Consider the following 26568-nt stretch of genomic DNA (forward strand, 5'->3'; position numbering starts at 1 on the left):
TAGTGTGCAAAACATATTGGAGGTCTTCCTAAAAAGTTAAAGTACAAACAAGAGAGGGACAATAGGGGTCCCTGATTGAAGGCAAATACACAACTGTGTGTGCTTCAATCTGAAGTACATGTGTGACATCAGACATGCATACAAGCATGGTAGGACTTCGGTAATGGCGTCTGAGTATTTATTTTGGGCACCGTTCAGCAGACTTAACCAAAACTGGTTTCATTGTTTTCCATTGGTTTAGCATTTCGGCTACTTTGGTAGCACAGTGAATCGTGCATTTTTAACTTGTGATTGGACGACTTGTGTTCGACTTGCGATATGTTCATAGTACTTTGAGGACTTGTGATGAACTTGACTACAACATCTGTGACAATCTGTGACGGAGACAGATGTAGTCTTATGTCCTTATGATCCTACCTCCGGCAATGAGGTGCGATTCAGGCAGCTGGATGGCGATGCCGAATCCTCCCAGCTTGACCGGGCCGAATTCTCCTTGGTAGCCAGCAACACACAATGGGGCTGACAAACAAACAGAACAAACCAAGCAGTCATTGTGAGGTAATGACTTCAAGTTATTATAAAACCGGGATCTTTAAGGAAAGCGCTTGGCCGAGCACTGTTTTGTGAATCCAACAAAAAAATCTTTTGTGGGGTTTATTTTAAACACTTGTAATAAAAAGCTGTATCCTCTCTGAGTGATCTCCATTTGTTACTTCCCAGATTTGCAGCATTGCTAATGTTGCTGGCATTGTGACTTTGGGCGCGATCCCTGGCCACATGGCATATACGGGTTTATGGCTTCTGTCTAGCTCCCCTTGAACAAAGACATTGACAAAATGGCGAACTGCCAACATAGGGCTGGATAGCTCAGTTGGTAGAGCAGTGGAACAGCAATCTGGAGTGTACAGGTTCAAACCCTGCTCCAGTCAATTTCTTTGTTCAATTTTTTTTTTTAAGTCAGTGCACAAGAAAACTCTCAAGATATAAAGTGCGGATGTTAAAGATGGCACAATACCTTGATGTCTCTGTGAATGATGTCATTGTCATGGCAGTAACGTAGAGCTTCCAGGATCTGACGCAAGTAGTGGCTGCAAGAAATGTAAGTAACGATAATAAACAAACTGTGGGACTCAAGTAAACCGGCCCAAGTTAAATGTCAATCGGTTCTCAAACAGAATACATCAATATTTCATATAGCAGTGACCTTGAGCCTTCATGCAAAGAGGGATTTTCTTCTTTTGTTTGTTTGTATGTTTTTCGATGTACTGTTTATAGATGTGCAGTGTGCAATGTTCACTGGCACTTTTGATTAACAAGTCAAATTCTGGTGAAGACAAAATTCTCCAATAAAAAATGAAAATTTAAGAGAACAGTGTTCTATGGCAAAACAGTTCAGTCATTACACAGTTGTAATTATCAAGGCAACAATCAGACAACTTGGAGTAATAACAACCAATTTTTATCAAAGTTAAAGAATTTAGGAATAACTTCTGTATCATTCCGAATTTAGTTTTTTCATAATTTATCATGCCTTTGAAAAAACACTCATTTTATTAAAAAGATTTTTGAAATTTTGAAAATCAAGCTTCTCACAAAATAGCTATATTTTATAAAGAATAAAAAAAAAAGTAAAGAAAAAAACACCAATTGCCGCCCATCCCCAACTTTTTCTTTCTAGAACTCGAGCCCAAGTTCAGACGTTCATAATGCTGATCCTTCTCGCTGTATTTCCAGATAGGACCATTTTTGGGCACCCGTGAGCTTGAAGCCCGATGGAGAATGGCCATAAATGTTATTGTGGAATGTGACACGGGACAGGCTGTGCAGATACATACATTTTCCCAAACCGTGGTTCTCTCTACAGCTTGCAAAGAGCATTCAGGCCTCTGACTTGGAGAGGGGGGGGGGGGGTGGGAAGGGAAGGGGGATTACTGCTCAATAAAGGTCTATCTTTAGCTTCAGCAAATGTCAATGAAGAAATTAAAACAAAAAAATGATATTCAGAGATTTTGTCGATGACCAAAAACTTGGATATTTAGCACAGCCCTAGATGAAGTCAAGCTTGGATATCTAATGCAGTCTGGTGCCGGCAGAGGTTCATACTGACCTGGCAACGGCCTCACTGTAGATGAATCCCGAGTTGGCACGTTTCACAATCTCAAAGCACAGATCGGCGCCTTCCATACTGCAAAAGGCAAAGAAACCATTTCAGACTGATGAGTACCAAGTAAATGCTCACAGTGATCATGTGACTCCCATCACATGATCGGAACTCGCATCACATGGTCAAGTGATTCAGATCACATGACTTCAGGGGAATCCTCCCTCTCTGTGAAATCTGAATAAGCCTGTGTACTAATGACATCACACTTTGTTTACGTACACGTGTGCTATCCTATGTTGCTCAGTGGGTCGTGGACCCCCACTGGCTTCATACATTGTAGGAAAGTGTATACATTCTGTAAACAAACTGTGAGGTCATTAGTACAGGGGCTTATTGATTGTTTCCTGAACAACTGCAAAAAAAAGGACATTTCCTTTTTTACAAGGTAGGCCTACAAGTACATGTAATGAGATTCAAGTCAACATTTTTTTCCAATTTCATTTCCAAAGGCACAGCTACATTTTGTTGAAATTTGACAGAACTTTTTTCTGTTATCAATCAATTTTTTTTTAACTCAAATTTCCATGGCAGATGAACATCATAATCAGACAGACTTTTCAATCACGGCCATTCATCAACTCAATCATTTTTTTTTAGGATCTACACAACCAACAAAGCTGTCGGAATGATTTTTTTTCTGTTTGCATCATTTTTTTTCAAAAAGGAAACGTCGCCCTATTTTCTACACTCACTATTCAAAGACCATGTAGAGCAGCCCATCTGAGCTGTAGGTTTCCAGTAACTCCACGATGTGGGGGTGCTTCAGCATGTGGCATATACTGGCCTCTCTCTTCAGATCTAAGGCACAAAATAATAATTAAAGAAAATATTAAAAATGAGTAACTAACGTTGACTTGACATTTCGCATGCTATGGTGTACAGATGTATCCCTAACCATACCTGTACTTACTCCTATGACAGGGTTGCCAGCACTTTATAGAAATGGAAAATTCTATGAGCTTTCCCTGATATTTCCCTGAGAATCAATATCAATCAAAATCAATCCTCTCCTCTGCCATGCCTTCACCAACAGTCAGATCATATTTCCAGCAAGCACTGTGACTGGTCAAATTCAGTCAACAGACAAAAGCAGGCATGCATGCTTGGCACAGCTGGCTTATCAATCATCTACAGTCAAAGCATCTATAGCTGTACCAAGTTACATAAACAGTCACAGCCAGTCAATCCTGCTTTATGTTTAGGCTGGGAGCTCTTAACTGGTAAAAACAGTGACTTGGTTGATTTTGGCTGAAAGGAAAACTTGGCACAGAAAGTATGTTAATTGCATAGGAGCGTTAAAAGTAAAAATCAGATAAATTCACTTGCTGGAATTTTTAAGTTTTTAATTTTTTTCCCCATAAATTCAGTCTCTTCAAATTCTAGTTTTGGTTCACACATTATCGTTGTGATGGTGCACACATGCCACTACATTATAGCGCTTATAAAAAAATGACAGGTTGAAAGTTTGGCACCGTACAAAACAAAAATTTCCTTATTCATGTACACGTACTGTTATTGACAGAAGCATACAGTTTGTATATATTTCGTGTGCGTGTGAGGATTTTATAGAGAGGCCGTCACGATCATAAAAATTAATGACCAGATATAAAAAAAAATTAAAAATTAAAAATTCAGTACTATATTAATTTGCTCACCATCAATTATGTGTCTGCACACCATGCATGCACTGAGTGCAAAAAAGACTATCTGTACTAATACATTGCGCCATGAGTAATGACTATCCAGATAAAGTTCAACAGAATCTGACTGTACTTTCCCAAATCTGACAGGGATCTAATTATAACTAGATGGATGGTAAATCATTCTATAGAGCTCCCCTTAAATATCAACGCAAGCAGGTGTAGGGTGGCAGGGGGATTGGTGTAGACTGTCTATCGTCACGTCCGGATTATATGGCTACGGCTGGATATAACACATGTGTCTATGGGAAGTGGCTTCGTTGCTTCCATAGGCATGTGTGGGATTGTAAGTCATAGCCATGTCATTCAGACACGGCTTACATCGTGTACGTTTGTGTCACTCATCAGCACGGTAGTCCTGGTGTAAACATGCACAAAGATGTATGCCTGGTGTACATGTACTGGCACTGTGTAGTCAGAGGTTAAAGGGAATATACATCATTTGCTTTTGCTGTAATTTTCAGAAATGGATGGAATTGGGGGGGTTGGAAATATATATATAGCAAATATAGTTACACTGACTTTTTTGAGGTTTTGAGTTCGAAAATGCTATAAAACCAAGAAAAACAATCATTTTCCTGTAGTCTGGTTCCCTGACTCCATACAAGAAGAAACAGAGCAGTTTACATACATTGGGGAATTGTAAGGTCAGGGAACCAGTCTAGCTGGCTTGTACCCGTTCATAGGTGTGTAATCGATTGCAAACAAGTGCGACGGTCAACTGGGGCCAGTATTTGAAAAAAAACCCAGTTTTTTCCAACGCTGGTCGGCCAACCAGCATTGGAAATTGATACAAAAATACCACTTTTCTTGAAAATGACAGTATACCAGGTGCCATGATTTTACAGGATGCTTTACACTGTCATTCACTAACAGTCCAGCAAGGTATTTCAAAATGATAAAATGGTAGTTTTATTTTTTGATGTTTGCAAATGTTGTATTTTCCCTTTAACTTAAAATAAATGAGCATACATGTAATATTACATAGACATAAATTTGTTAGCTTTCTATTTGAAACAATTCTGAAGTATTGGTATCACTTTCACAAGTTTCAGATTGAGTGTGATTATACCCAGTTAGGACACACAACCTTCTGGATGGGGTTTATGGGGTACTTGCATTGTTCTGGCCCTTCATCCCTCTACATGTACTTTAGAATTTACTTGGGGTACTGTTTACAGAGGCCGACAATGTGGGGAACCATTGTGTGAGTACCCCATAATGCAGCTCTCGTAAGAGCTACCCTGTATGTGTAGGGCTGAATATTCGATTATGAATATTCCATCATCATGAATATTCGATCAGCAAATGAATGTCTGCATACATTTGTACATGTAGCAAAATTGTTTTTTTTTTCATTCAAATATTCGAAAAATGAAGGCGGTCTCGAGGAGATGATGAAATCAAGGATGTGTGTATTTTAACCTCGTAAGTTGCAAGGTTTTTATTTTTTATTTTTTCAAATGCCACACTTTTGTTGAAATCCACTTTTGCGCACAATTTTAGAGCTTCCATGATGAATATAAATTAGCTCAAATTTCTTTTCTAAAGTCGGTCAAATATCAGCCGTTCAGCGACCTGTTCTTTTCATTTATTTTAACCCTCCTACTATTTAAGAGGTCACCAATGGTCAAAATGTTTGTATCTCACCTCCTGGCATATTGTGTGCAAACCAATGGGGGTCTTGACCAATATTGACCCAAGTAATAACCAAGACAATGCATGTTACCAAAGGAGGGTTAATAAGCTCTTTATCGATATGCGCACGCTGATCCTGATTTGCGGCAAGTTGAGGCTGGCGCATGTTAGACTTGATCAGCGCAATTTGAATGTATGAATATTCGATCTAGTCCAAATTAAAATAATTGAATACTTAATTATTTGGAAAACACACAGCCCTATATACTTAGGACACGGACCATCCTACGAATTTGTAGATCCAGCGAACATTGGTGTAATGTGTTTTACTACAATTTAAAATTATAAGTTTGAACCAAAAATAACAAATTGAATGGGACGAGATCTGAACCTGTGACCGCCTGAATACCTTACCAGAGGTCGCTGGTTCAAACCCGACTCCAATCCATTTTTTTTTTTCAAGCCCAGAATTATTGCTAAATAAAATTGTGTGGAAAAAGTATCAAAGAACTGAATACAATGATGAATACATTTCAAACTGAAACCGGGGGAATTATAAGCATCCCCACTGAAAAAAAATTATAATAATTTCTTTCTCTTGGAAGAAAAAAAAATGGGCTAAGAACCAGTACTATATACACGCATGGTTGAAACCATTGAATATTCATTGCAGCAGATTACAAGCAGCTTTAGTCAATCTTGACTCCGACCCTACGGTACCCCAACCATTTAGTCCCCGTGTGATCCTGTTAACTAGGCGTGCAAATCGCATTAGGGAAAACTTTACGGGCAGCGCAGCAACATGACATTTCCGTACAGGATTATAAACTCAGAGACAGTCACCGAGGCTAGCCCGGAAAGAATTTTAGCCATTATAGAAAAATCCCTCTCTTCGTAATAATAATAATAAAAAAAGATGAATGAAAGAAATATCTTTCATCAAAAAAAAAATCTAAATGCAATTTTGCGATTATAGTCCCGGGTAGGAAGTGATCTCATAAAAGCGACTGAGTGATATCTAAATTTCCATCCAATTTTCGCATAATGGAGACTACTTCGGGTCGAAGTCAGTGGCCAGCAGTCACAGTGGCTGTGCATATGATTTTGACACGGTTGTGTGTGTGTTGCAATCTGCACTGTTTGTGCAAGAGCTATTTGAGTAGTACAAGTGTACACAGTTCAATGTGGGCGTTTGCAACATTGCATCCTTATATTTTGTCACATATCGGGGCCGTTCTGGTGTCGGACATAGTCATTTTGGACAAGTCAAACGTGTGCATAATGAAAGTTATATTCATGAAGTGGATTTTAATTCTGATAAAAGTATCAGTTTATTACAGTGCTTTAACAAAATTAATCCTCCAACTTTTTAGCTGTAGTAGAAACTTCGGATTGAGACACCACAATCTAATTTGTGTGTGTGTGTGAGTACATTCATTGTACATGTATAATTTTTTCAGCAGAACTGTTGAACATTGTTTGAAATAAACTACAATATCTCAAAAAATTACACCTAACAAGCTTCAAAATGATATACCTGGTTCATGTTTCATTTGTGGCATTGGGATTTTGTTGAAGTTTTGGCCAATGGCAAAAATATGGCCAATGGCAAAAACCGAAAGCCACATCCACAAATAGTGAATAGCGTTATTTAATGCTCGAAAACACAGGCAGCGCCCCGTTCAACTTCTGAAAGCAAAATGTCGAGAAACACATTTTACACCCCTTTAATATTTAAACTAGTGCGCGAAGATTCGGCGATTAGTCCAAAACAAGACTGCGTCTTGACCTCTGGATTCTGACCATTCAGCAGGCGCGTTCTATCGGGTCTTTGGCAATCCATTGTTTCTAAAGTGGACTCCAATTGGCTGGCACTCTGGGTTGCATAAAATTTGGGTGCTCACGAAGGTGTACGTTCGTTTAGCTCGCCCGGGTGGACACGGGTCAGCCCCGTGCCGTTCGATTGCATTTTGTAGCTCTGACATCATTATCGGAGCTCACCCGGGTCAGCCACTACAGAACCTGCTCATGGAGCAGAGTCACTGGTGGAAGTACGTCACGCATGCGTTGTTCATTCCCTAGAAACGGACAAATATGCGACCGGACAGCGGAAATCTCAAGTGGACTTACAAGTTGACTTCATTTGAAGTCTAAAGGTAATCATTTGGTTGAGTTCATTGCGACTTTTGAGGCTAAAATTTCAGCCCAACTTTTTTGAGTTTGCAGTAAATCTCAAACTGAGACCCAGTCCGAAACAGGCGTTGTCAGTGGCTACGTCACGCGGTTGAGCGTTCGATTAGCCCGGCTGTCGTGGCTGACCCGTCTGCCTTTACCCGTGTCGACCCAGGTGAGCTAAACGAACGCACCAATCATATCAGAAGTTGGTGTGGAGCTTGTGGGCTTCGTAGAACAATGGATGATATTCAGACTATATTCCAACTGCAAATCATCTGAAAAGTAAAGAGGAACAAAAGACTTTCCGATCCATAATCGTTCATCTCTTAAGGAAAGGGGCATTCCATATACACTAGTCCATATCATTTCCGCAGATTTGATTCTATTTTGGTTCAGCTTTTATGCACTCAGAGAATGTAACGCCTTACAGGGTCTCTATGCTGTCAACAATGCGACATAGCAGGTGAATTAGCCCATGCACGAATGGGGGGCCAACAATGATAACCAATATCAATTATATTTTGTATCTCTGGTACAGTTACATGACTTTGTATTGAATCGTCATAGGCAGTGCATGCTTGCGGTTATCACATTTTTCCTTGCACACCCAAAAGTATAATATCGAGGCGTCAAATCTGGTTGCGTCAGTCTCTCCCACTCTCTCATCGGGTGTGGGTGGGTGTCAGCCCAACGCTTTCAGCTCAGAGATGCGCTTGTGAGAAAATCATGCTCCGAATTTTAGTTTGCATAGTACCGGTACATGTATGTGTACATGTACATTATACATGGATTCTACAATACATCATTTGGGTAGTAATGGTAAAATGCCACACTGCCAAACTTTCCCGTTTAGTAATATTTTCTGACATCACTGAAATGGGACTTATTTTCCTTTTTTTAAATACATGTACAAGTTTTGTGTTAAAACCTAACTCCCTACTTAGTTTTACTAATAGTACATGTAGAAGACCATGTCCGTCAAAATCCATCACTAATTCTGCTTCACATACACGTAATGCTTATAAGGACCAAATCTGTTGAAATCCACCATTGGTGCTGATGGATTTTGATGGACTTCGTACACATGGCTTATCTGCCAAAATCCCCACAAAATGGGGGGGAGGATTTGTTTTCTTGCAGTGTTTTTCTTTCAACCTAACCCACCCAGAATGCTGCAAGAATCCAGCAGATGGTTTGGAGGATTTCTCAGGATTTAAAAAAAGAGCTGTACATCCACTATGTATTTCAGATGGGGCTCAATGCTGCTTGTACACAAAACATATGACATTCAATTCCAATCCTGTGGTAGGATTTTAAGACAATTCCGGAAGGTTACTTCAGGGGTAAAATTGGGTGAGTGAGATGAGGGGGGGGGGGGGGGGGAATCCACAAAATAATCTGCAGAGGGTTTGAGGGTTGCTGACAATGCTGAGGGACCTAGAGTAGGGTTAATTTTTCCTATTTGCCTCAAGGCATCCGTTAAAACACCCATTTCTTGTAAACTTGTTTATAGGTAAACACACAATTTCAAAGGGGATTTTTTTTTTATCCTGAAATAAGGAAGAATCCTGACAAAAAATCCTGAAACCAGGAAACAAATCCTGACAAATCTAAACCCGTTTCAATACTTGCAAACACAAAAGTAAAGGGAGTCAACGTAACATTAAATCATCAAATGTTATTGGAGTTGGCATCATCAGAAAATCTAGGATAGTGTTGCAAAGACAAATCGACCCTCTGAGTCCTCAAAAGATATGGCTACAGTTTGTAAGAAGCGTCTCTCCCTACAGTATCAACGCAGTTTGCGGATCGATCTCGCAGCGGCCCACCTCCAGGCACCCTAGAACTCGGCTAGGTAGGTCAATTGATTATTCAAAGCAGCCGCCGGAGGGGTTTGTTGGGATGGGGGGGGGGGAGATGGGAAGGGAATTGAAGAAGAGAGAAAAGATGATATTGGGCAAAGATGACTCAGGTGGGTCGGTGGCCTAAGTAGTGGCTGGAGTGAATAATAATATTGCCGTCATGGCTATCGGGCTGTGTGGTTTGCATGCCAAGTACGCCTTGTGTTTTGGTTGTACATGTACTACTATACTGCATGCCAAGCTAAGCCTTGTGTTGGTTGTGCTATACTGTGCGAGAGACCAGGCCCAAATTTCATAGGTCTGTTCATAAGCGCGGGATACAGTCACTGATCTCTATATAAAGACTGGATAGCGGATATCCATACACCAGTCACACAGTAGACTTTGCATATTGACCAATTCGCCCCCGGTGTCACGAAGATGGCCGCGTATAATACGAACGTTCTACGCGTATATACAGCGCGCGCGCTGTATCAAGAGTTGACGCGCATTTTGGTCACGTACACGAATTATGATGTTCTAAAAAGGACACATTTCAGCACTGATTTTTATTTCCAAAACGCCGATAAAGGAACTCCGGCTTAAAAAAGTAAACCACGACGCTAGAAAAACTGTAAACTGTGGTCAGTGGTGGTGGTCAAAATAAAAATGCAAGTGAACTGCGAGGTTACAAAAGTGATCATGATGGCTATAAAGATGGCAACTTGTCCTTTGTAGATCACCAGCCGGTCTCACCGGTCTCACCAATATGGCGTCAATTCATTCATTGTGTGGCTCTTTATCCGCTATCCAGTCTTTATATAGAGATCAGTGGATAGAGTGTGTAAGTTTCGCCAGTCCACCCACACTTTTAATGTGAATGTCTTGGTACCAAACACTGATTAGTCTAGTCACAGACTCCCGTGTCTGAATTTATCCGATTGTAATATCTGCGTGATTGATTGAATGGAAGTTGTGGTCAACAATTTTAATATTATCATAGTCATCAATCTGTAATATTTTCAATATATTGTAAATTGATAATAAATTATTCAACATGGCACACCCCCAAAACAAACAAATCAAACCAAAAAAACAAACAAACAAACAAAAAAGAGAATTTAACCCTAACTCCCTAGGCATTTTTGCTAGGATGCAACCTCAATCCTGCAAAATCCTGCAACTGCCTCCATGTAACAATTAATGCACACATGTACATTGTACAGCCAGTCTCAATCCTGCAAAATCATCTGTTATTTCTTAAATATGGTCCTTGGAGGGGTGACCGCTGCCTTAATCCTGCAAACATCCTCCGGCAATCACTGTCAATATGTTGAGGCAGAGCCAGTGACATCCTGGAGCAGTGCGGAGGATTTCAAGTATAATCTAGGACTAAATTCAGGCGCTACGCATAAACAACACAAGGTCCGGCCTAAAAGATCTTGACACAATGCATCCTGCAATACTATCAGCCACACATTTTTGCCATAGCCTTATAATCCTGAAAAATCCTCCATTTTCCGCAAAGAGAATTTTGGGGGATTTGGGAAGGTTAGAGTTAATTCTCATACATGTAAATTATCTGAATGGGAGACCGATCATTCAAAATGAAAAGTACACATGTGGCCTTTCCCCATTTCTACTTTGTTCCACTCCTGAAATTCATCATGTCCTGAGTGCCTTGTTCACACAGACACACATGTGTAACAGCTAGGACAGGTGGGGAAAAAACCTGCCGCAGTAACTTAGTTACATTATATTGAGCTTGGATTTCTGCCTGTGATATAGGGTCAACAGTAAGGGTCACGAAGTATAAACACGGCCAGGTCTACTGCCAGCCTTCTCTCTTTGGCTCGCTGCACGAACATCAAATATTGCTATATAGCTACCGCCTCCAACCTATTTCCCCCTCAACAAAACATAATAAAAACGAAACGGCAAATTTCATTAAACCAATCCCGGCATTTAATAACAAATTTCTCGGCTGTGTTTTTCTGCCCCTTTGGTGGATAGCGGTAAATGGGCCGTGGTGTGTGGGTATGCAGAGTGCGCTGCCGACCCCGTTGAGAATTGTGGCTTGGGGGTGTGGAAGATTTCTGCAAATGGTAGACCTTTTTTTTTTCCTTTTTATGAAATGGCATCTCCTGGAATGCTTGGCAGTAATCCACACGCTCCCCGTGTCAGCCCCGGCCCCCGCAGATATCCAGAGAGGGGCGGCTACGGTTTTACACCTTCATGGCTAGCGTAGAGTTACTGCGTGGAAGTTATGACTTCCTCCGTAGGGAAATCTCCCGCATTAAGCGTGCGCCGGTGGTGAAATAACTCGCGACATTCAATAGGACCACTGATCAGTGATAAAGACAAGAGCGTGCAATGCACTTTTCCTGTTTCAAAATTTAAAAATCTCATTTGAATGACACAGAGAATTGTAATGACTGGAACTACTTTTTTGTTTTCCAACCCGGGAAAATTCAGGTTTGATATGTACAAATCTTAAATTTTTGTTGAAACGATGAAACAGAACAATTATAAACATCAGGGAATTGTCGGGCCAGGGAACCAGACTAGCCAGCATGCGCCCATTCACAGATGAAACAGATTGCAAACAAAATGTGGGCCAACTAAATTTGGTCAATTGTTGCCCAACCAATCTTTGGAAACTGATTTATAAACAATTCCACTTTTCTTGAAAACAACAGCATTCCAGGTGAAACGATTTCACAGGATGCTTGAGGCTACAGTCAAGTCAGATATTTTATAATAATTTGGCAGTTTCGGTTTTAATATTGGTAAATGTTGTACATTACCTACCCTAAATAGACATTTGAAAAGCACTGTAAATATCACTTATTTTCCACTTTGCTGATAACTTAAAACTAGAAATGCTGTTTTGTAATGGAAACCATATTGTCAATCGCACAGAAAGGAACAGAAAGGGTCCAAAGTGTGACATTTTTCCCGTCCCTGTTACCATGGTACTTTGTAATTTGCCATTCCAGTATCATCAAGAATGACGTCAAACAAGGTTTTTTTTATTAGTTGGGTAGGTAGTTTGTTATTCATAATCACCCTTGGAGGATTAAGGAGATCATCAGAATTATACATTTACAGATGTCAGATGGAACAGAGAATGACCTACAATGTAGATTATAACAGCGTCATCCATGGTTGGTAGCTTTTGCTGGAAAATACAGAATTGAAAAAAAAGTACATTGCATGGCCCTTTAAATGAAACGAACATCCTGTTTGCCTCCGAACAACACCATTAAACCTGTCCAGACATTTTTCCTTTTCTGAATTTCAACCCATAGGGGGATATCATCTGTAGAAAGGCATTGAACGGGCTGCCCATATCCTGACAAACCAAATCTCTGTGAACAACGTCCATATTTCATTTGACAACCTCAGTTCCCCAACATCCGGAGAAAAAAGGCAAAAGATGATATTAACGTCAAAACGAATTTATAGGATTTTGCTGAGAGCACACAGCTTTCTTTTAAGGAGTAACATTTAGTCTGACTTCATGTTTTCTAAGCATGTACAAGAGAAAACGAGATTGCAATCGAGATGTGGAAAGGACAGTCCATGTTAAAGGTACAGTCCATCGTTTGTAATGTGTGCACCAAGGTATTACAGGGACAGGAAAACAAATGTCACTTTTTGGACCCTAAATTTATAACTTCAATATTGGGTTTTTCCCTTCACCGACATATTTATTTTATATAAGCACTGTAATTTATGCTGAATGTCGTGTAGGGTGATTGTGAGAAGATATTCAGATGGGACTCAAACCCACGACCTCCTGCTTAAACATACATGTGACGAAAATGTAAATGAATGGTATAAAAGAATGTTAAAGAGGTTGTGGAATGCTCGAAGACATTTCCGTCATTTTTCGGGTATATGTAGCCTAAGGTGTGATGAAAAAAAAACGACTATTGTGTCTGTCATGAAATGAGTACAAAAGGTACTTTTGAGAGCTGTTTTTCAGGTCCTGTTTCGACCCGAACGTGGAATTTGTGTAAAAGTCGTCGTTGGGGGCAGCAAACAAAACATAGTAAATCGTGACATAATCAACAGGACTCGTTTATACTACGCTGCATTGGGAGTCCTGTTGATTATGTCACGATTTACTATGTTTTGTTTGCTGCCCCCAAAACATAGTAATCGTGACGTAATAAACAGGACTCGTTTATACTACGCTGCATCGGGAGTCCTGTTTATTACGTCACGATTTACTATGTTTTGTTTGCTGCCCCCAACTACGACTTTTACACAAATTGCACGTTCGGGTCGAAACAGGACCTGCAAAACAGCTCTCAGTACAGTACCTCAAAACAGTACCTTTTGTACTCATTTCATGACAGACACAATAGTCGTTTTTATTTCATCACACCTTAGGCTACACATACCCGAAAAAATGACGGAAATGCCTTCGAGCATTCCACAACCTCTTTAATCCTCTTTCCTTTTTATATCTTCTTCCATCACATTTTTAAAACAATGTAAACAGCACAGAAATCCTATTTCCTGCAAGAAGAAAGATTAGAAGATCTGTCACTCAGTGACCTGTTGCCTTTAACCACCAGAATGTGCTTGCTTGGGCAATGCGCGCACCACATCTATGCAAAAACACATGTCTGCAGGGCCCTTCTATAAAGGAAGCAATTACACCATTGTAATGTCTTAACCTTTTCAAATCTAACGATTACACGTCCTCCACGGATCTCCGCTTTTAACAAGCGCTTGACAAGCACAGCGAGCAGGCCTTGTGATACCTACATGTACTGATAGGCCTCCTGTTGACGTTGCGTATTAAACCCCTGCTCAGCTTCGGTTTATTAAAAAGCAAAAAAAAAAAGTCCCCTCCCCGCAAAATCTTCCTGGATCAAGGGAGGAACTCCAAGAAAAACAAAACAAAACTTGACAATCAAACTGTCTGTTAAAGAAAAAATGGAACCCCAGAATCTGAAGAACCAGCTCACATTTCAGATGCCTGCAGAACATGTCAGATTGCACGGAACTGATAAGAAGGGCAAGGCAAGGTGAATGGCCATGGGGGGTGGTTGAAACGGAGATGGGATGGAGGGGGGGGGGGGGGGGCAGGGATGGGGGGGGGAGGGATGGTGGGGGGAGGGAACTGCCTCAGCCAACAAAACAGTCAAGAAGGCGTTCGGGACTCGGGCCATCTTCAGAGCCATAAACATTATCATCCGGCCCCATGGGCCAATATGCATGGCAGGTTCCAATATTCCCCTGCATTTTTTTTTTTTTTCTCTATCAAGTTCACTCATACAGGTGTATGATGGTACATGACAGAGAGACAAAATGACAGAGAGACAAAATGACAACAGCGCAACGGTGCGTGAGACAAATCGCTTGCATAATGTAGCTAGGTTTTTTTTTTGGTTGTTGTTTTTTGGTGGTGGTTTCAATCTGTATGCAAAGGCAATTTGCCAAACTGCCCTCGTCTGTTTACAACTGCTCTGACATTTACATGTGGCGATTTGGCGACCGGGCGTAAAACTGAATGTTTCCAGTCGATGACGGCAGTTTTACTTACACGTACCGGTACAAAACAATGTATGTGTGTCACATACTAATGGACTGAGGTTAATTCAAGCTACATGTACTTGCATGTTGTACATGCTTAACATTGGGAGTATTTCTGCATGCAGGGTTGGTTTTTATAGAAGTGAATGTCTAAAACATTTTGGTAGTCATCTGGTGAAAATTGCTTTAAAGTGAAAACTTAAAAGTGACATAGAAGACCATGTTGCCTTCTGCAATTTTCACCTTGTGAGAAAAAAAAAATTGTTGCATTTTTCATTATTTCATAAAAATTCTATGATCGATTTTATTGGTTATTTACGTACAAGTACATGTATCATTAGTTCACTACGGGATATTTTTTAACGTTCAACCCTAGCAGCAGCAATGGCAAACTGACCAAGTATCATAAAACCACTTACAGAGATGAACTGTTGTTTGCATTGTGTGTGGAAGGTACATTATTCCCCTGGGCACATTTCTCTTTGGAATACTTGGGTTTGTAACCAATGCGCTTTCATTTGTTTAAGTGCCAACCTAAGAAACTTGTTGGAAAAGAGCAAAAGAGCACTCTCAACCAGCAGGAAGGGCAGATGAAGTAAACATATGGAAAGAAGACAGAAGACAAAAGAAATATTGATACAACATATACATGTAGGTGTGGACTGATACAATGTATATAAACAGAAAAGATACATTGATACATTGTGACAAGATACATTGATACTGTGGCGGGAATATCTGTGACCCGATCCGTAGTCCCTTTACCCAGACAACCTAGCTTAGGATCAGTACCCCAGCAGCCGGGAATGCAGGCCCGTTTGGATGGAAATATACCGCCCTATACGCGTAGCAGTACTCACCCACGCCCCTCAACCTCCAAGATGGACAAGAACAGACAATTAAGTACACAACAGTCAATGACCACAATTACTGATTGATTTATTTACACAGAATCATGTAATATAATGGACCTCTCGTTAAATTATAATGTTAGCCTCTAATAAGTGATTGGTCTCTGAGCCTCTCAATTATCTCTGTAGGGGTAGCCTCGCATTAGCCGCTACGGTAAGGCAGTGCTGGGCAGCACGGCGATGCCTGGCTGGGGATAGCCTCTGAATCCCGGGTAAGAACCGTACGCCTCTAGCGTTCCTGTGCGCCTCCACTCTCCCGCCCTCCACCGTTTCCAGTCGCGAGCCTTCCTCGAGGCGGCGGGTAGATGAGCGCGCCCTTCCGGCTCCGTCACGTTACAATCGGCAGATCGCTGTATGTCGCTCCGCCTCCAGTAGCCTCCGCGGACTCCGTGCCTCCTTATGCCAGCCTGACTCCACCGCCGCCCAGCACGCCGTCAGCGCGCGTAATAGCGTGAGCTCTTATGAGGGCTGTGTCTCCGTCTGCGTCTTCATGTACGTCTCTTCTAGCAACTGCCCCGCGGCCTCTTATATAGGGGCCCGCAGCCGCTAGCACGCCCTCTTTAGACTCTGCCGCTATAGTAATTTTCGCCACAATACATTGTAACAAGATATATTGATACAGTGTAACAATATTCTGTGTGTTGTATACATTGTGTTCATTATGTACATGTAGACGAAAGTGACTACTGTCAAATTTAGATTTTATTGAAATGATTGGTACTGTGATCATGTAGATCACAATAATCGGTATGTTCCATTCACCTGCTCATCACATGCCCTAAAACATCTAGGGCCTGGTTTGTTGAATGGACATGATCATAGTCTATAAAATCACAGTCCTCTGTGGGCCGATTCAAAATCAGTTTCAAGAATCATCTTGTGTCCCATTATTTTGCATACTGGTAGTATCATTCTCTTTCCCTGTCCCAACAAACTGTTTTGCTCCTTGTTTCCTCCTAGTATTGGTTTCTAAAGTCTCATTTTAGTGTTGTCTGTACCGTATGTTCGTCAGTCTGTCCTTAGTTACTGTTTGTGTTTCATTTGTACTCGTCTATTGCTTTGTCTGTTTTTCTTTAAATTCTTTGAAATATTTGTTACAGTTTTGCATTGAAGTATAGGTACAGTGTACGCCCCTATAGGCTTTGACTTTTTTTCAATCATGCCTCCATCATATAACTACTTTTTGTTCTCATGCTGCTTTTACTTTACTTTTTGATGAAAATACATTTGTAAATGTTATTGAAATCGAAACTGACATTGTTTGGCCTTCAAAACATTCCAAGCCTGCATTTAGACATGTATCTTCATCATGTATTGTCGTTAGAGTCAACAAGGCCTATTTGTCAAAATAAATAACGAACTTGCGCTGTGATTAAAACCGCGCAGAACCATCAACACGGGACATACAATGTACACAGCACAGCCCAGGGACTACTAATTGTCATGAGTACATACATTGTGTAGCACACTATGCAGCAGTAATTACTGCGAAACTACACTACAGAGGTCCCATTTGCATGTATACGTAATGTACTAAACCCAATCTGAATTGCAGCACTGACATGGGGGTCCCCCGATGCACGCCATGTACGGCCCATTTCATTAAACCGGCCCCTTGCGAATTGGGGAGGTCGGGCCCAAACCTGATTATTCCGGTAATTAATTTACTCCCCCCTATTGATTATTGGATTCCCGGAAGAAAACAAGAACGGAACATTTAGATGACATGAAAGAAGGGAGGGAAAAATAAGAGGGAGGTCAAAACAAGGGTGAGGGGGGAGGGGAGGGGGGAAATTGAAAAACAGTTGCACAACGTTTCGATAAATTCTTTGACTGATACATAAAAGACTTTAAAAATATTTACAACAATACAGTGTGCACGAGTCGCATTGGATAAAAGTGTCTAGACTTATTTTGTTTTAACTCCCCTTCAATTCGGAAAGCAGCATTTACAGATGGACAAACGTCATGTCAAGAATCACACAAGAATTCATTTGTACATTGCCATCTGAGCAGTACGTACGTGTACAATGTACCTCATACATGTAATTGAAATTTTACGCCACACGGTCGACCTTGAAAAAGCAGTCTAAATTCTAATTAGTAAAATTTCAACTTGTGACTGATATACACAGTGCTTCCTTGACTACACATACCGATACACATGTACATGTACATCATACTGTATCATGTACATGAATCAGCCTTGCACAATGCAGCACACTATAAACATTATGTTTAACAATGTACGGGTAACTTGTAATAGACATGTTTTCTTGGTTTTTGGGTGTGTTTTTTGCAAATTTCACCCCCACATAGATTTCTTCACCAACCTTTGAATATGGAATAATTAAAATTTCGGATAACTTGCAGCCTGAAAAGAGTTCAGTTCTTGCATGGTACAGACTTGTTCCCAACCCCCTGTTAGATTCAATAATATTAGGATCAGAAACCAGTCTACTCGACTCGCATAATATAATAATAATAATAACTGTATTTATATAGCGCTTTTTGCCAGAGGATACAAAGCGCTGGGGGAGAATGCAACCAAAGCCAGGTAAAACATTATGAGACCCATTATGTAGCACCTTTTTGCTAGATTTGTTTGTGTGTGAAGGCAACACTAAGCCTTGTTTCAGAGGGTTGCTGATGCAAAAAGAAGTAAAAATTGAAAATTTTTCCGGAGGAAAAACAATTGAATTTGTTGCAGAGCATAGTTGGAGCTTCTTTAACCCCAACCCCTTTGAGCACTTTTACTAGAAAGTATCCTGAATCTGCCAAAATCCACCAATTTTATCATGCAAAAATATCCTGAGTCCATCAGAATCCACCAGTGAATCCATCAGAATCCACCAAACTGCTCAATATGGAGGTATCCTGAATCCATCAAAATCCTGCAGTACCGCTAGGCTTCCTGTCCTGAATTCATCAAAATCCCCCAACATTTTCAATATGGAGGTATACATTGTATCCTGAATCCACCCAAATTCCTTCAAAACAGGGGTGTGGATCTTGATGGATTCATTAGGGTTAAGGGTGTCTAGACCTGCAAATAGGCCCAGAATTGCCTACGTGGGCCAAATCACGATTTGTACATGCCCTCAACTGCTTTGCTGTTAGAGCATTCCGTGGGCCATGAACTTGAAGGTTTGTAAAAAAGATGGCTGGAAGCCGTGCACAGCAGTTCAAGCTCGTATTTCTGTGAAATGTGGATGAAATTGGGCCATAAAATTGCCCTTTTTGGCAACGGAGCGCAGGCATCATTTTCAAAATGGTGATGGGCCACAGGACTTGAACGAAAAATTGAACGAATAATGAAAGATGATGAAATAAGCTTTAATTTGATGGGTGTCTCAAACACCTTGGAGAGTTGTGAGTATTTGTAATAATTTTCGGAAGTATGCATAATTATCACTGAAGTCTATGGGATCGATTTGCAGGTCTGCACCTTTAAGTTGTATACTACCATCTGAGTGGTACATGTACATGTACATCGTGTACATGTGCCTGTCTTGTCCCTTCATGCATTGTATGCATCCTTGCCTTTCAAAGTTGCAGGTGTGAAATCATGTGACGTGTCATTCTCACTCCATTAATCATAAACTCAATACACAATGTAAGTGCATGCATTATGCATTGCTGAATTTGTGACAACTTGTGCACACACTGATGCCGAGAGTGGTAAATGTACCGGTGTGGTAGAATTGATGTGTGTGCATACATTGCATGTACAACAGCACGTGAAAATCTATATTCTATTGGCAGGTACGGTAAAGTAATGAGTGTGCCCAGTTAAAATTACATCATGAATGTTTCTTGAGGTGACTATGGTTAGAAATCATTCTGTTAAAAATTATAGCAAGAAGAGAAAGGGCAACCCAAAAATGCCCATAACTTAGCGGGCTGTGCGAGGTTCTGGAAGCTCGCTGAGTGACCTTTTACAATGTACTTTCAGGGTCTATTGTCCAGAATTAGACTGGAAAATTGAAAGATCTGAGGAAGGGAAAGAGAGAAGGTTTTACAAAAATCCTATGTACATGTAAAACAAGTTTCCCCTTCCATGAACTTCCAGTTGCTGTCATTTCAAAGAAATTTAAATTTCATGTTGGGTAACAAAGGATATGCTGAATTTACATAAAAATCAGAATTTGTTGCTAGAGTTTGGTGCCTTGCTATCAATAAAATGGTTAAGTGCACAAGGAAATTGAAACAGGTTGTCACTCATTTTCACTGAAAGGTGCGGCGTTCAATAAACAGAAATGTCAAAAGGTGTTTTTTTTTAACGTAAATCGTTTTCATGCATGTGTGTATTAAATTTCCTCTTTTTTTTGTCGGTCAGTGTGATTCCATGAACCACTTCAATTCAAAAGCACATTTTTTGTACATTGCTTCAAAACCTTCCTCATTGGATCGCTGTACAAAACGTAAAAGGGTACATTGAGATTAATTTTTCTCAGGAACGCATTTTGTGCAACTTTCTACTCCTTTGATTGTATGAAAACTATTTGAGACTCCTTTTTGGTAAATTTTTATTGAAAAGTGCACTTCTTTATTAACCTTTTAAATTTTCCATGCAAATTTCCGGTCAGCTGAGGGCGCTGTGATGTCATTTCAGGAAGACGCGTACTGTTGAGTTTATGGGTTTTCTGTTCAAATTGTGAACCCAAAAATGTGCTCAATGAAAACGTTTGTGAGAAAAGTATGCTCATTGGCTTACTGCCATGTACTGACACAACAACGAATCACCAAAGAAAAGACAATTTACGAGTCAGCAAAATATCCAAAATCCTGGCAAACGGTTGGTGCTGCAATAGCTGTAACATATGGAGATTTCTGCCTGAAATGACATAGCAGTTTTGCTCATGAATATGGAAATTTGCATTTTAGTATAAAAACCAAAAAGGCACCAAAATACCCTTGAAAATGGCAAAACGAAAATGGACAAGTTCAAAAATGGGACACAACGGAGCATTTTCAGGGACTACTTAAAAAAACATACATGTGTACAACGCATGGGCCCTTTAAGTCAAACAAAATGCAGAACCTTTTTATTACGACTGCCAAAATCTGGTGTCTTGGAGCATTTCCAAGAGTGATAGAGAGGGGAAAAATAAAACCCCAGATATTGATCTATGATTGTTGGCAAGCCGCTGTGCATGTCACAAGGGTCAACGAGAATCAGAGCACAACCTGCTGGAAATCCAGGCCATCTCATACATGCGGCCCTTCCCCTAACAACGGGCTCTCTGCTCCCCACGAACTTTTGTCAGAAATGAGGGCTTGGGAATTGGGGGAAGAAAAAAATTGCCGTTGGATTCACTTATTTTATAAACACAGCTTGGATGTCGATTTGAGGGATGTACGTGTACACACGATACAGGGCAATTTTCGATGGGGTGAGCCTTCGCAATGACGTCTTGCATGAAAAATGCACACCGGGCATATATACGGCAACAATTACCAGAATGCCTGAATAACAATGCTTCATGTCGCAAAGAAAATCCACCAAGTACATTTGAATTGGAATACACATCATGGACACTTGGACAGTTACAAATAAAACGAACACATATATGTACGAATGTACATGTTCCTCATATAAAACTCTAATTATGTACTTAATAAGCTCAATCGGAAATATCTCGGAAGCTGGGGCCCAACAAATTCGTGTGCATGCATGAGTCACGTGATGTGCCATATAATTTCTGGAAGGAGTAGTGTTTTGAGTAAAAAAAAAAAATCAGCTTTTTGACGCCAATGACCCCATGATGACCTTTGACCTCAGTTTGGTCATGTGACACGTTGGGACTAGGCTACTGATACTTTTGACAAAGTTTGCTTGAAATCTGTCAAAATATGCAGGAGCAGTAGACAATGTCAACGTTTGTTACTAATTAACAGACTAACAGATTAGCGTAGAGACATGATGATTGGTTGAGCTGATATCCCGCAGCAAAAAAATACATAAAATATATTATTTACCCGACATACCACCACGGAAGGTAAACGTGGTAAATTAAGACACAAAAAGTACCGGGATAACATGGCCAAGCACAGTCAATATTGAGATGTAATGTGCAGAACGTCATAATATTCCTTCAGTAACTAGTATTTAGGATTATACACTGTACTAATAGGACCAAATGTTACCAAGCACATCTGTTTTTTTCTTTCGTTTGGACAAATATTTTTAACAGCTGGAAAAAAAAAAAAAAACTATTTCCGACCTTGATTCTGTCCTCTAGCTATTGCTTTTAATACTTCCGAGATCCAAATCCTTGAACTTTAATTACACAATGCATAGTTATTTTTACTGATGGTACTTTGTCAAATCTTGCCAATATTTATTTTTACAGAGTTAAATTTATGGACTAAGCTGTAATGTGTCCAGATAGGAATTTCCTCAAAGAGGTTCATAAAATGCTTGTGTGACAGTCTCTTGCAAAAATCCGAATAATTTTAATAATGCTGGACAACTGAGATTCAATTTGGATTCAACTGATGCAACATTGAATTTGAATCACTGAGCTGAACCAGTGTATTAATCTGTACTGGATTTTTGCTAGTTTGAAACAGGTTTTCGGAAAAAAAACCTCGGGATTTGACCTGGGTCCAACATGTAGATTTTGTATACTTAAAAAATAAAGCTGGCCTCGGGTCAACCCACGATTAGCTTGAGCCATAAAGCTTAAAAGTCATGTTCTGGTCGCAAAACTGAGAGATCGTGTGATTATCGTGGAACAAGCGGCATATCTGGACACAGAATCATCGCAACCCTGCTCACGTCACCCGCGACCTGACGACGATTCACAATAAGACTACATGATCCGCATACACGCAATGACGTCATAACTTCACAAAGGTCGACTGCGAATGATTCCTACCTGTCGTGAAAAAGTTTCGTCGCAGCTTTTACACGGTTCCATTCCTGATGGACCTGAGTTAATTTCACCATGGGTAGGTGAGACGATAGTCTGAAAAGACCTTAAAAGGACTTTTAGACGGTTCCATTCCTGATGGATCCATGCTTATTTCATCATACATTGTACATGTAGGTAGGCGAGAAGATAGTCTGAAAAGACCTTAAAAGGCCTTTTGGACGGTTTCATTTCTGATGGATCTGTGTTAATTTCACCATAGGTGGGCGAGACGATAGTCTGATAAGACCTTAAAAGGCCTTTTACATAGTTTCATTCCTTATGGACCCCAATTAATTTGACCATAGGTAGGCGAAACTACAATCTGAGAAGACCTTGAAAGGTCTTTTACATGATTCCATTCCTGATGGACCCTTGTAATTTCACCATACATGTAGCCTTGTAGGTAGGCGAGACGATAGTCTGAAAAGACCTTTAAAGGCTTTTTAGTTTCATTCCTTATGGACCCCTATTAATTTGACCATAGGTAGGTGAAACTACAACCTGAGAAGACCTTGAAAGGTCTTTTACATGGTTCCATTCCTGATGGACCTGTGTTAATTTCACCACGGGTAGGAGACACGGCAGTCTGAAAAAGGCTTATTAGTGTCATACTAACCTTCTGTGCTGAGCCCGGGACTGGAGGTGAACTTGGCCACATCCACGATCTTCACGGCAAACTGTTGGTTGGTCTCCCGATGGATGCATCGCCTTACCTCACTGAACGGCCCCCTGAATTCAAACAACAAACAGTCATTAATTGTGTACATTTCCAGTTTCCAAATGAATATGAGTGCAAAAGCACAGTCATTCATTTTGGCCATTCTAGCCAATTTTTTTTTTTTTTTTACAGGACCAAGCAGGACACCTTAACTATCTGAATTAATAACATAACTCAGGGATATTTTTGTTTCCAAGTGAGTCTTCCTGAATCTTTCATAATCCACCACTGTGCAAAAAACCTATCAGAATGTTTCTTCAACTTTAAAATAACTTTCTAATATTTCATAATGGTTCAAGCCCAAATGGAGCAAAGTACATATTATTAATTCTTATCTGAATGTGTAAAAACCATTGTCTTCATATGAGCATCAAACATTGGATTGGAAACTTGTACTCAAAGAAGTTTGTCTTAGAACTCTCCAATATGCCAACCATAAAGGGGTCACATATGAACAGATTCCATTGCTCAAATGTACACCCTTTTTCATTTCCATGTAGGCCTATAATAATTCCTTAACTGCAACAGAGAGCTTACTGTACCTTCCTTAACCCTAACCCCAGTAAATGCAACAAAAATCAACAAAGGTAATTAAAAAGTTGTTGCATACTTTTGCATTTACATGTAGCAGGCAACTCAAGTCTCCGTGCTCTGTTGCATCTTGTTGCATTTTTAAATAGCAGGGTAACTGCTCATAGTGCCATGGCAATGTTGCATCCTGTTGCATTTAGCAGGGTTACTGCTTATAGTGCCAAGGCAATACAACAGAATCCACTGTTGCAGTTTGTTGCATTTAGCAGGGTAACTGTTTGGTTGGTGCCAAGGCTGGTATGCACCATGGGCTCACTGCACAATGTAACATAATCCACTGTTGCAATTTGTTGCATTTAGCATGGTTCTCATTATTTTCAGCCAGGTTGCATTGTGTTGCATTTGGCAGGGTGCCTAGAGAAATGTATTGTAGGTTATATTTTAGTTGGAATTGATAAGTTGCAATGCACACAAATTGAGCAAAATTCGCAACCAAAATATGTGTACATACGGTACATGCACTTTCCTGTTGGTCTTCAGTTCTTTTTAATGATTTTATTATTTATTTTTTATTTCCTTTTGATTAAGTTATTAATTTATTTACTTTTTGAGGTGGGGGGATTTCTTTGTATCTGGATATATGCAAAACAGCCCTTACATTCTTCCCGAGAATAATTACTAAAACTGGGAATGAGCCAGCAGGCAGAACTTGGCACATATCATTGCGCTGGTTATCTTTAGGCTAAAAAAAATCTACATTGCAGAGAAGCAGGAAACTGTCCCGGCTACTTGGCAGCTCAGTCAAGCATGCCAGAATGCTTCATGAATAGTTTATCATGCGGCGCCATGAATCCAGCACATTTTTTTTATTAGCAATGTAAAAAGGCCTTGGATCCTGTTTGCAGGTACTGGTACATGAGTTTTGGTTGTTCCAGTACATGAGTATTACAACAAAAACTGCACCGCAAAAAAATACTCCGTCCAACCATTGAGCTATAAAACATGGTCCAACTGTGAAGTTTGGAACTGAAAGATTTAGAGTAATATTTATTCAATTGAAAAGGTTGAGTTTCACTTTGCTTTCCATGCACTGGAGTGATTCTTTTTCAAAGTACAACTGTATTTCAACCAAAGATTAGAATGATTTTTACTCTAAATCGTCTGTTGCCTGTAGTTTCAGTCTTTTGGAGATGTGAAAGTACTACATGTGTATGAACAGTACACTCAACCAGGTGGTAAACAAAAGGTAGTACCTGTTCTACATAACCCCCAAGAACCCACACACATAGGGAGACAAGCAGTTAGCACATTGACAAAGCAATTATATACATTGTAATTATCATCATAAGTGCATACCACAAATAAAATGAGAAAAAGGAACCAAGATAAGTAGGCCTATTAGTCAAGGCTGATGAAGGATGCAAGAAAAATTGACGGGAGTACATGGAGGGGCTGGGGGAGGAGGAGACAGCTAGGGAGAAAAAAATAAAAGAGAAAAAAAGAGAGAAGATAGAAGGATCCGAAACAAGGACAATAAAACATTCCAAGTAGGCCAGGGTAAACAAAAGTGGATTTTAAACACTGTGGCCCTAATAAATATTACATAGAAATTACATGTATGCATGTACTATCTCATACTCATAGGCATTAACTGCACTACACACTGCCTTATTCACTAAATTTACATTTTGTAACCCTTCTGTTCACTACCAATACAACAAAATCCGAGAGAAACCACCCACTATTTCATGAATGGTACTGATGTAGGGGTTAAAAAAAAATCCTGTCGGTTAGGCCAAAAAAAAAAAAATTCGGTCTCTGGTCAGACCAAAGTTCCGGAATTGACGTGGCCATGCGGCTTCTTTTTTTTTTTCTTCAAGCTTGGATTGTACAGACAAGGTGGGGTACTATTTTGCTTTTTTGGTGTTCTCATGTACCGTACATTGGTGTCCTCCATAATTTGCCTTGGTGCTTTCGATCATTTGCCTTGGTGCAATTTCCCATTCCTTGGTGCTCTTTGGTAAAAAAAAATTGAGGAGGTGCGGAAATAGAGGGCGCTGTTGGAGCTACTGCGGAACATTTTGGAAAAAAAAAGATCGACGCGCATGATTAAAATCGACGCGCGCGCTGACCAGAGACCGACTTATTTTTTTTTTGGCCTTAATATTACAGAATACACACAAAAAAGTACCCCCATACAGTGATACACAATTGCAAAATTGCTGTAAATTTACAGATTTAAAAAAAAAAGAATGGTACACTCTTTAAACAAAATCTTTAAATTTACAGCAATTTTACAATCGTGTATGACTGTACTTTTTTTGTATGTATTCTGTAATACTAGCTGCTCGGCATCGGATTCCATTTTTCTTTCCCTCGATCACCCCCATCAAAAACATAATTATCTGATGATGCAT

At 40.1% G+C, this 26568-nt stretch overlaps 1 protein-coding gene across 1 annotated transcript in view; it reads right to left on the minus strand.

Annotated features, from left to right (window-relative positions):
• LOC119739668 (peripheral plasma membrane protein CASK-like) overlaps positions 1 to 26568 on the minus strand; it is a 109491-nt gene that overhangs the window by 67872 nt on the left and 15051 nt on the right. The window contains 6 exon segments of the mRNA XM_038214680.1: positions 418 to 483; positions 486 to 519; positions 1016 to 1088; positions 2108 to 2185; positions 2857 to 2962; positions 23519 to 23631. Coding sequence (XP_038070608.1) covers positions 418 to 483; positions 486 to 519; positions 1016 to 1088; positions 2108 to 2185; positions 2857 to 2962; positions 23519 to 23631 — 470 coding nt within the window.

This window comes from Patiria miniata, unplaced genomic scaffold, assembly GCF_015706575.1.
Source record: "Patiria miniata isolate m_02_andy unplaced genomic scaffold, ASM1570657v1 HiC_scaffold_4, whole genome shotgun sequence".
Taxonomy (NCBI): domain Eukaryota; kingdom Metazoa; phylum Echinodermata; class Asteroidea; order Valvatida; family Asterinidae; genus Patiria; species Patiria miniata.